This window comes from Eschrichtius robustus, chromosome 8 (assembly GCF_028021215.1).
Source record: "Eschrichtius robustus isolate mEscRob2 chromosome 8, mEscRob2.pri, whole genome shotgun sequence".
Classification (NCBI taxonomy): Eukaryota; Metazoa; Chordata; class Mammalia; order Artiodactyla; family Eschrichtiidae; genus Eschrichtius; species Eschrichtius robustus.
This window is the reverse complement of record NC_090831.1, coordinates 81061246-81073714: the sequence shown is the minus strand read 5'-3', so window position 1 is coordinate 81073714 and position 12469 is coordinate 81061246. Positions and strand designations below refer to the sequence as shown.

The 12469-nt window shown below is 37.6% G+C and overlaps 1 protein-coding gene across 2 annotated transcripts in view; it reads left to right on the top strand.

The window, feature by feature from the left end:
* Nucleotides 1-12469, top strand: part of HIBADH (3-hydroxyisobutyrate dehydrogenase) — a 259990-nt gene that overhangs the window by 92565 nt on the left and 154956 nt on the right. Inside the window, exons 7-8 of one of the 2 annotated variants that reach the window (XM_068549204.1) lie at nt 6856-7012; nt 11459-12422. In XM_068549204.1, coding sequence (XP_068405305.1) covers nt 6856-7012; nt 11459-11617 — 316 coding nt within the window. In that variant the 3' untranslated portion in view covers nt 11618-12422. Of the gene's footprint in view, nt 1-6855; nt 7013-11458; nt 12423-12469 lie in introns of those variants that run through there. The other variant, XM_068549205.1, reaches the window with a different exon arrangement.

Sequence of the window (12469 nt, the reverse complement as noted above, 5' to 3'; positions counted from 1 at the left end):
ATCCTTTAGAATGCTTAAGGTTAATGTCTTAATTTTAGCCTTTAATCTTTTGGGTTAGGAATGCTACATATGATTAATCACCTAATTAATTTTTTGGATGTTTTGCATTTCATGAATATAATAAACATACATTTCTTACTTTAGAAAATGCTTAATGAGAAAGATGCTTTTACTGAGGTGTGTTCTTCACACGTCCCCAAACTGCTTGCCAAATATATCACAAATCAGAGTAGTGTTTCATACCATAGCTTTTGATGAAAGCAATAAAAAGAGCCAAAGTGCTTGAGATATTTTTTAAAACACAGTAATGGATTCACATTTCCTCTTAATTACCATATCAAGATGCTGTTGTTTTATTGAATTGCCCTTGTCTCAGATGTTAAACTGTCTTGACCTATTAAGTTGTCATGTTGTAATTGAGACAAAAGAGGAATTTGCTTTGCATCAGCGCTAATTGGTTTATCAATATCCTGTACCATTTACATTTTAAAATTGAATGTCTGTAAGATGGTAAGGCATATTTGTACAAAGCCTTAATAAAACTGGTGGTATATAAGAAGCTGTTTAGAGTGTTATGTCTGTATTGTTGCCAGTTCAGGCTATGGGTCACTTATCATAATTGAAAAACCGGTTACTAGTAACTTGTTTTTATGTAACTTGTTTTTATGTTCATCCTCTAGATTAATTTTATGGAGGAGGAAAATGTAAATTTCTGGAACCAAAATTGCATACAAAATTAATTGGTGTTGACAGTAGGATTAGAGCATTAGTATGCATTTGCATCTTTAGAATTTTATTTTCATTTTTCTGGATATAAATGAGTATATAATAAAAAAAGTAAAAGCCTAGGTTATACTATACTGAAATTTCCCTCTATATTGCCAGTTTATTTTATATTCTGCTTCTTACTTTAAACGTCACTGGATCAGAATGTTCCTTAGGCATCCTCTAGCATTCCTCAAATAATTTTCCTAGCAAAAGTCTTATTAGATCATTCTAAAATGAAGTTTTTATACAATAAGTGCTTATGGAAGTCTAACTCCAAAAGCCAGCTAATAAAGAATAGTATGAGAATCAGTTGAATCAAATGAATAAAATGTATACAATGAAATGTATACATTGGCTACTAGAGTAAGTTTATTATCAAAGAGAAAAGAAAGTGATAAAATTCCAAACAGCAATATTAAGAGCAGAAGCAATAAATAGATTTTCCCTTATTGTTGGCCTTGATCCACTATGGCAAAAACAATATTTAGAAATATGAAACTTTCAATGTTTAATTTTTCCAAAACTCTATATATTACTGTTACTGATGTATATGTGTGTAAGTGAAATATTTACACACACACACACACACACATATATATATATATATGTCTGAACACAAAGCAGGAACTCATTGTTTTTACTTAACTGTTACAATAATTTGTAAGTTTGTGGTGCTCTACATTGTACTAATGAATTGCTTATTTTCATGACATTAGGATTTTATCGGTTTATCTTACAGAGATTCTCAGTGGTTTGAAAGTCCTAAAAATGATTGCTTCTGCTATTGTCTTTTCTCCATGGTTTACAGACATGGTTTAAAATGACAGGAATGTTCTCTAATAGAGTATAGAGAGCAGCCACGATTTATTGAGCACTGCAAGGTGAAAGAGAAAATTGGCATCAGCAAGCATAAATTCCCAAGTAGTAAATTCCCACAAAGTAGTATAGCATCAAAGTGGTTCAGCCACATTTATATTCTGTTCACTCTGAAGTAAAAATTTTTTTAGAGAATTAATGTCAACATTTACAAATTGAGTTACCTATTCCTATGAAGTGATCGTTTCTGATTAATTTCATTCTCATAAGTCAGTGTCTTTTCTTGAGCACTGACGTTTCCCTTTTTTTAAATAGAAGAATAAAACCTTATAGTTTTAAACTCCTGTTGACCCTATGATCTTTTACAATGAGTGTTTATGGATGTTAGTGAGATTTTTAAATGCTATAAAAAAGTAAAGCATAAAAAATATTGGTATATAACATATTTGGAAATTCTTTTTTACTAGACCTTTCTGCCTTCTAATTGGGATCTATTTAGGACTCAGAACATAGTTTTATGGTACTGAAGGGCCTTACTTGCGTTAGGGTTTTTTTTTTTTTAATTGAACCATCTTTTTCCATTTATTTATTTATTTATTTATTTATTTATTTATTTATTTATTTATTTATTTATTTATTTATTATTTATTTATGGCTGTGTTGGGTCTTCGTTTCTGTGCGAGGGCTTTCTCTAGTTGTGGCAAGTGCGGGCCACTCTTCATTGCGGTGCGCGGCCTCTCGTTGCGGAGCACAGGCTCCAGACGCGCAGGCTCAGTAGTTGTGGCTCACGGGCCCAGTTGCTCCGCGGCATGTGGGATCTTCCCAGACCAGGGCTCGAACCCGTGTCCCCTGCATTGGCAGGCGGATTCTCAACCACTGCACCACCAGGGAAGCCCCGTTAGAGAGGTTTTATTCCCATGCACCACATAAGAATAACATTGGTAATGTGAGTTTTGTTTTTTTTTGTTTTCATTTTTGTTCTGCCGGAAATTATGTTTTTTGTTTGGTTTGCTTTTTTTTTCAATATGGGTGGTATAACAAGTTATTTGCATTGCCAACAGGGCCCAGGCCCCTCTAGCAATAGCCATATTGTCTCCTTCCATCAAAAGAAGCTTAAAACAGTCAAACTTCTGGAAGGCCGTTCAAGATGAGAACTTTCCCACAAGCGTAATTTTAGCTTCCTGGTTACTTCCCTAAGAAGGTGTTGTCGTTTCATTTAGGTGATGACTGAAACCTCTTAGTTGTATACCCTGATAGATATAACATATGGCAAAAGGTTTGTAATAAAGGTTTGGCCAAATTTCTTATTAAACTGATAGGATGCCATCATGTTGGCTGATTAAGTGACTACCCATATGACCCAGTGAGACTCAGGGCAGTGAGTGTGGGTGTCTCTTGATGACCACATCCCAGCTCTGCCACAGACTTAAGCTTTTCTCATCTGTAAAATGACAAAAATAATAGTATCTATCCACAGTAGCAGTAGTATCTGTTGTGAAGAGTAAATTCAGTCATCTATGTACATCTTTTAAAACAGTGCCTGATACATAGTAGGTGCTCAATACATGGTAGTTATTGATGTGATGGTGATGGTGGTTTGTATTTGAATTGAATTGTACGTTAATGTTTTTTTCTTTATAACACTTCTCACTGGCTAACATTATATATTTATTTGTTTATTGTCTGTCTTCCCAACTAGAATACAGGCTCTATGAGCTTTGTCTGCTCACCACTGTATCTTTTTTTTTTTTTAAATAAATAAATTTATTTATTTATTTTTGGCTGCATTGGGTCTTCTTCTTTGCTGCACGCGGGCTTTCTCTAGTTGCGGAGAATGGGGACTGCTCTTCGTTGAGGTGTTCAGGTTTCTCACTGTGGTGGCTTCTCGTGTTGCGGAGCACAGGCTCTAGGTGTGCGGGCTTCAGTAGTTGTGGCACGCTGGCTCAGTAGTTGTGGCTCGCGGGCTCTAGAGCGCAGGCTCCGTAGTTGTGGTGCATGGGCTTAGTTGCTCCATGGCATGTGGGATCTTCCCGGACCAGGTCTCGAACCCATGTCCCCTGCATTGGCAGGTGGATTCTTAACCACTGCGCCACCAGGGAAGTCCCTCACTACTGTATCTTAAGAACATCCCTGGCACGTAGTAGGCACTCAATGAAGATTTGTCAGACGAATGAGGTGGGAGCCGGGGGGCTCTTCCCCTGCCTCAGGTAAACGTTACTGGGCGGTGTCGTAACTGGCCCACTGCTGGAGGGCAGGCACAGCCTCTTCTTAGATGGCAGGTCTGCGTAAACATTGGTGAATAACGGAATGATTGATTTAAGTGGACATAGTCTTAGATGTTTCATTTCCAGATTGGTTCCTGTGATACAAACATCTCAGTTTAGGGACATTGTTTGCTTTGTTCTTACATAAAACCAGACAGTATAGATACTTACAGAGACTATAAAGTGAACATACTTTTTTGGCCCTTAAAAGCCTTGGTTACAGTGAAGGCAAACACTTGGCTTCTCTTTAATTTTTCTTATAGTTTATGCATCATTTTTACTTCTCCCAAAAGCAAAAGTTCATTTAAAATTCTTGTGTTTTAAAGGTGAGTAGATTTGACACAGTGACGTTTATTTGAATTGCATTATATATGCGGTCAGAGCAATGAATTCATTCTGTTTATATCAGAGAACATTCCAGCAATTGTAAAGCCACATGCATGCATGCGCACACTCTCGAACCACATCCAGTGGCAAGTTATTATGGGGACCGACAGACTGTCATCCTTTTGATGGCTTGAGCTGTATATCTTCTGAACAGCAATGGGGCTCTTATGCAGAAAGTATCATATGTTCCCAGCCAATTTACAGGGAAACAGCAATAACATTTTATCATGGTTGAGAGCCCAGTAGCTGCTTCCTATTAAGCTTGCCCTTTCAGATACCTGTCTTGGATTAATTTGTTGATTTCAAATGAAACTCAGTCTTCTCCAGTGAAGCATGACGTTCTAGGATAGACTCCCTGAATGACAATTACTGTGTATTCTAGCTGGTTTCAGACCATTACAAGCCTTGGGCACAGTGGAAGACAGAGGACTTCAGTAACTGATTTTAATATCATGTCTAATTTTAACTGTCAGTTATATATATGCCAGTGAAAGAATCCTCAGAAAGATGAAATGCAAAACACTTCTAACTTGCTCTTTTTAATGATACACTTTGCTGTTGGGGGGTTGGGGAGGACTGGAGAGGGAGTAGCCATCTCCTAAAGAGAATCAGCATGGTGGGGAAGCATCAGATTTGAAAAGTGAGCACATAACAACTGCCACCTCATTTTTGTGTGTGCCCCTCAGGATGCTTCTAAATAGTAATATGTTCACCAAAAAGGGTTCCATAAATCAGCCCCAGTATTTTTCCTTGAACATTCAAGAAAAATGAAATGTAGGATTTTATAAAGGATAATAAGCTTTGCTCCCATTTTGGTATTATAGACAGAGTATGAAGTTCTTTAGCAATAAAGAGTGTTGTGAGGCACTGTTGAGTCTAACCTGGTAGGTTATAAGGAGGGGGAGTATCTCTGCTTCTTTGAATGTGATGAGCCATTTTAAAAGAAAATCTAAATTAGGAAGCCTGAATTATATTCCAAATGGAAGGTTAAGACAGTGTTTTGGGGTCTTTAAAAATATCCCCTGCTCATAGAGCACATTAGACGTATACATTCTTGCATATTTGTGCTTAGACAATATATTTGCAGTTATAGCAGATTAACTAGTTGTTCATTTGTGATTTTACTTTTCACAATTTTTCCCTAAGTGCATTGGTTTTATCTTTTCCTACGTCATCTGTTACCGTAGCATCCTGATAGCCTAATTATATTTGAAAGGGGAAAGGAAGCATCAGTAGCAAATTATACGTGTAACAAACTTGGATCTTTATAAAAGAATGAATGAAACCATCAGGTTTCTTCCCAGCAGTGTACAATTGAACAGAATGTATGACATCTGATTTAGATGGAATCTTTGTCTGTTATAATCTTTAGTAAAAACTGCTCATTATAACACAGGCTACCACGTGAGTTCATCTTCATGGCATGCCATATAATATTCCTTGAACCACAGCTGCTCCTTGAAAGCCTGATTACATAACATTTGTATTATGTGGTAAGTCCGTACACATCCTGGCTGTTAGCCCTAGACCCTGCTCGAGCATTGGAAAAAGGTTTTACTGGTCATTATATTCTGATCTGGAAATAGACAGACAATTTTGAACACACAAGTAATAAGCAGCACCCCAAAATGCACAGTTCATTTAATATTTACATGTGTCTCTGTTTAATCTTTTTTTTTTAATTCTGGAAGGGATTGGTTTTAAGAAAAAGCAGAAAGTTTTATTTGAAACTTGATTCAAAGATACATAGCAAAACTGTGCTTCCCAGGCTGCACTAAGATACTTGGAATAAAGTAATAGAGCATTTTAATTCTACTTTTTTTCTGGGTCCACATTGAACAGCCGTTTATGCCATCAGCTCAGTGATAGAACAAATGATGTTTCCGCTTGGGCAAGCTTTGTTTTATCAGGATCAGTAACCTTATCAGCAGTTGACCCAGAACTATAATGCATGTCTCTGAATAGATAGCATATGTCACAACTCTGTGCAGACTTGCTTCATAAGCAAGAATGTCTAATGAAGATTCAATAAATAAGGAAAAGTTTACAGCAAGAAATGTCTTCTTTTATAATGATAACTTCCCTTAAGCTCGTTTTACTGCTCGTGGCTCATCTCTTGCATTTATTCTCTCATAAGAGCTAAAGGAATAAACATACATATAAATGCATCCACATGGACTCCCATGGTACATAATTTAACTGTCAATATTTCTTTCTGAAATACATCACTTGTGAGTAAAGACTGTAGAATTTAGATGATCATCTTGGCTTAAGGTTCTTATGCGACACATAAATGCAGTAATGTCCAGAAGACTAGAAAACCCATGTGTGTGATAAACCAACAATACTTTTATGCAGTCGTATGTTATTTCTTAAAAGCAAGGTAGTGCAGAAGGTTTTCTCTCAGTGCAGAATGTCCTGGCTCAGAAATGTTTAATCACTAGCTTTTAATACCCTATAATTTAAGATTGGATTCTTCACCCTCATCAGTCTGCTTAGATATTTGAAGACATATCATAAATGGAGAGAGAAGATGGAGCCATCCTCACACGTAAATAAGTCATGCATGGCTTGTACATCTTGACATTTAACACTTCTTTTCTTTGACCTTCTTTGACAGGTTAGGGCTTGACCCAGAACTCTTGGCTAAAATCCTAAACATGAGCTCAGGACGATGTTGGTCAAGTGACACCTATAATCCTGTACCTGGAGTGATGGATGGAGTTCCCTCGGCTAATAACTATCAGGGTGGATTCGGAACAACACTCATGGCTAAGGTATGGTAAATGCAGAGACTACCCAAGAGAGCGGGGGGGAAATGTTTAGTCTCATTCTTCTCCTTCCCTCCCTTCTCTCTCTCCCCCCACCTCACCCCACTCCCACTTCTCTCCTCTCGTAACAAAGCATACGTCTATCCTAGAAGGCAAGGTTACTAAAATAGTGACCCAGTCACTGGAAATTATTTAAAACTTAGCTTGGATAAAAACCTTTTATCTTGTTCACTTTTAATCCTGGCCTTTCAGATGAGAAGAATAGGCTGGGATTTTTCTTTTGTGCTTGGGTTTGTTTGTAATGTGAGCCGGTAAAATGTTGTTCTTCATCATAAATTTACATTAATTTACCAAGCCCTTAGAATGAAAGCAGTAACAAGCATTTTCTGACGGTTAATAATATAATGACATTGGATATACATGTCACAAAAGAAGAGAGGACCTTTCGCATGATGCTAGATTTCTAAATACATCTTACTACTTTAAGGATATATATATATATATATTTATGTATAAAGTCATTTGAAAAGCAAATTGTTGGCCTCCTCTCATTTGCGATCTCAACGTTAGAAAATACTTTTTAGACAAACAGACTTTCAGATTCTTGTGTAGCGCTTGTTCCCTACCCCACTCCCCACACCCCTGCCATTTACTTTTTGACAAAAGTAACACTATGTACAGTTGTATACCGTATTCAGCTTACTCTCCTTCATTTCCCATGATGTTTCGTCCATTCTACTTCTCGACTGTGCCTTGAATTCACCCACTTGCCCTCTCTACCACTACCAGTACCTTGGCTGAACCTTGTTTAGATTCTACCACATCTGCCCTTAACTGATCTCCTTGCCTTTCATTCTCATCATCTTCTCCAGTTCATTTTCTGTGGTTAAGAGTGGACTTCCTAAAATGTAAAAACCTGATTATGTCATCTCTCCTATTAAGTCTCTTTCATGGTTTCCAGTTACTTGTAGATTAAAGTCCATCTCTGCACATTGTCTTAAAGGCCTTTGCTCTCCTCACCAGCTCATTTCTGCCTTCCTACCCCCTCCTTTGCTTCAGCCACACCAAACTCGTTTTGGCCTCTTGTTCCCTCTCCCTGGCAGCCCTCCACGCCCGCTCTTCCCTCAGCCTGCCTCATTCTTCCTTGCCTCTCCAGCCGGGCCCCTGGCACATGGTTGGCTCACTTTAAATATTTATTGGATGAAGCAATGTTTGAAACTATGTTTCTTATTTTGTAGTTTTATTTCTCCTCGTGTTTCATTTAAGAAAATATTTATTTTAATGTGCCAATCTGTACCTTATATTTAGGTTTGCATATCCTCCACACAGGCTTTTATAGTTGTGCTGTGTTGCTCTTGTTGGAAACAGAAAGTAGCTCCTTAAGTGGATTGTTTTCACAAAGCTGCAGGGTCGTTTATTAGGGCACACAGAAGAGTGAAAGAATCGCGTTTATGCCCAGTTTGCTTTATGTACATGTATGAAGTGGGTTGTGACCTGTTAGCTTATTTGGTTCCTAAAATGCTGCTTATGGCTCCAACAGAGGAAGCAGCTAAGAAGTAACCTGTAAGCAGTGCTGGCTTTATTTGGGGACTCTCTTCTACGTCACACCTTTACTTCCATCATTTTCTCCAGTGTCCCTGCCCAGGAAGAATCTGCTCCTGTTGAGGTCCCTTAAAATTATTTTCTTGGTAATAAAAGATAGCATAAGACAGTACAGTCGTAAAACATACGGACATTCCTGTTCTCTTTTGCTCTTTATAAGTTGTCATTCCCCTTATAAAGAGCAAGATTTCTGAATTTTGCTTAAAATGAAAGCATTTAGAAAGGAACTTTAAAAAAATGCTTTTATCACCTCAGATAGCTGTTAGCAAAACCCACCATAACTAATTAGACTTGTGTAGAGAAATTGATAGAGATTAAAGAAGTCCCCATCAGTGCCACATTGATTAAAGCAATCATACCTGCTTGGGCAGATCAGGCCTTTACTTACTAGGAGATATTTTGCTCAACTGCCATTAGATCTCATTGTGTTGGGGGAGATGATGTTAATGTGTCCTTGAAGTAGAGGCTTGTACATTTATTTCTAGGTCTTAACATCATAAAATTCTAATATATTTTGTGTATATAATCAGAACATAATCAATACAAAAACTAGATCATTCTTCTAAACCCCCCAACCTAGAAGTCTGTTTCTGAAGGCCACTAAGGAACAAATTATGGAAAATTATGACCACTCTTATTACTCACCCAAGGTACCTGTGTCCTTGTAATATGTAACGATTTGGTCCTCCATTAATTTGTTGAAACCTTTTGCAATTGTTTTATATTTTCTTCCTGAACCACCCACTGAGCTCATGAATTCATAAATATTTGTATTTGATTAGTGAAGTGGGGTGTTTGTTTATTTTAAATTATATGTTACAAGCTTCAAAGGATACCTTCTTTTCTAACATTTCAGGATTGACAAGCCACTTAGGATTTTATAGACTAAATCACCTTTCTCTTTTTAGAATGTCCACCCTTTAAGGTAGCAGCCACCAAAGCTATTTTAGCTTCCCCTTTTTGGTTTTATTAGCTCTTATTTGGGATATTTACTTGCCCCTTTGAAAAACCTCTAATAGCCTTTTCTTCTCAATAGTGTTGTCTTCTCCTCGATATGTTGTGTTTACTCTAAGTTCTTATATTCTAGTTATACTACTAGGTTAAAAATTATAGGCAGTCTTTCTATGTAGATTTTCTGTCGTTTTTAAATAAATGCATCTTGCAGATGTGCAGCAAAATGATGTTGACAAAAGAGGCTTATCTTCTTGTCTGGGTATAAGCAATAATGTAGCTGTCCACATTTGTGAAGTGTGTGGGTAATAATTCAACTTGCTTTTTAGTGGAAGCTATAGAAGACTTTAAGGTTAAGTAGATTTTCCAAATCTGTGGGTTTACATGTGAAAATTATACAAGTAAGCACAAAATACTCTTAACACCTATAGCATCATAGATATCCAAGAGGCTAGAGATTTAATCCATTCTTTAAACTTTGCTTATTTTTTCCTTGAATCATTTCCTTCTTTGAGTGGATGGTATCAGTAACTGCTCCGTTATCAAGGGTGTTCCTCAAAGAATACAAATAGTCCTCTTCTCGCTTCTTGTCTTCCTCTTTCATTGCTTGTTGGCTTTTCCATTGATGGAGGAAATGAAGATGGTAATGGTAAGAAGGAAGTCTTGGTTTTGCCACTTGTTTGCAGCACTTATTTAATCACAAATAAAATGAAATGTGGGGAATATTGTTTCAGTTAACCATGCCTTCATTGTCTTCCATCTACCCCCAGATATTTCAAGGTTGGACAAGATTCCATTCTTATAGTAGAGGATACCATTAACTACAGTTTAACTATAAAAGATTTATAATGTTAACTTTTGTCTATTTTTAAACAACCATAAGTTTTCCAAAACTCTCTGAATGAAACGTTAGCTCTCAGAGATGTTAAAGTGTTGTTGTGAAGCTGATTGTCTGTTGCACTTGAAAGAAAATCCAACTTCCTCTCCAGACATCATAAAGCTTCCGTGTTCCACCTCTGCCCATCCCCAGTCTCATTTCCCTCCCCAGCCCCTTGCTTACTCTAGTTCAGCCTCATTGGCCTTCTTACTGTTCCTTGAGCATCCAAGCCATGCCCCCCCACCAGGGGGCCTTTCCCTTGCTCTTCCACCTGCCTGAAACTCTCTTCCCCCAGCTCTCCAAAGAACTCAGTGCCCCCTCACATTCAGATCTTCGGTCAAGTGTCTTTGCTTCGGGAGGTCTTCCCATCAATCAGAACTCTCAGAACTCTCTTCCTTCTACCCCACCCCTTGCTATGTATGACTTTCTGACCCCTTACCCTGCTTTATTTTTCTTCAGAGCACTTGTCATTGTCTGGAAGTTTAGTATTTGTTTTACTGTCTGTCTTCCACACTGGATAGTAAGTTCCTGAGAACAGTGACTTGGTTTTATTATCATGACTGCATATCACCAGGACTTAGAACAGTGCCCAGCATACAGCAGTTGTTAAATATGTGTTGACTAAGAGATTGAATGGATATTTTCATCACTGATAATTTCATCATGCTTAATTTCATAATGGGGTTTGTCTTAGGCTTACAGGCTTCTGTAGATTTGAAAAAGCATTTCTCTGTGTGATCTCACCTGGATAGGAACACCTGGCCGAAGTCAAAACAAAACAAATAGGTTTTGTGGAGGAGTGGAGAGGCCACTCAGAAATCAAGGTTTCTCTCTGGAGCAGTTTTGCAGCTATAAGAAAGCACATATAAAATATATATATAACTTAACATCGCGCTCGTAAGTATCTTATTTTTTCAGGCTTCATTTTTTCTTCTTTGAAACCCAAGCATTAGGAGCCACAGTCCTGAAGTGAGCCTTAACTACCAACCTCAATGTATCCCCTCCGCCCTTGTTTGATTTAGGATCTGGGATTAGCACAAGACTCTGCTACCAGCACGAAGAGCCCAATCCTTCTGGGCAGTCAGGCCCATCAGATCTACAGGATTATGTGTGCGAAGGGCTACTCCAAAAAAGACTTCTCATCCGTGTTCCAGTTTCTACGAGAGGAGGAGACATTCTGAGTTTGCCCTTTGGCTGTGGACACTGTTGGGAACCAAACTCTATCTTGGAGCCTCTTATAGCTCACTCCACAAGTAAATGGGCTGAATCAAAGGTCACCTGTCTGCTTTTGTTTGTCTAGTTCACAATAAACCCTGGGATTTTTCACCCATTTTTAACTGCTTATTCTTTTTATCTATTTAGCAAACACATATTATCTGATTTTTTTTTTTTCTGCAAGCGACTGATGGTCTCTGCTAGTAGCTAGCTGATTGACCTTTTTCAAAAGTTTCATTCCTGAGCATCATTAGCTAAAACATTGCCTACTTCAATCAGGATATTATTTACTCCACTTTACAAATAAAACCAAATTTTTTTTCCACAGGATAAAACCTATCCTGGAGGAAAGAAAAGAAATCGGTGGGAGGAAAGGAGTTAGAGAAGGGGGAAGTATAGTGAATTACTCCCTGTGTCCCTCAGAAAGTTTGTCCTGTTAACCCAGTGGTGGTATTCTTGCATTCTGAGGTCACCGGTTTATTTTCCAGGACTTGATAAAGCAAGAGAACTCCTTGCTGCATGCTGTGTAATTTGGACTCTGTTACATTACCTTGGTGTGCCCCTCTTGTAACAACTCCCAATACTCAGCAAACTTATTTTTTATATTTTTGCTTCCTTGTACATTCTTACTACATATTTTTTGACTTCAAAAGAATGACATCTTTAGAACTGTTTCAGAGCCTACGATGATATGTGCTTTAGATAATTATTACATTATCCTAAATATAACCATATTATTTTGAATTCAAATAAATTTCTATGCTGATAATACTTTCTTGGAGTTTTTGTGTCTTCCTAACCATTTGGAGAACAGTCAA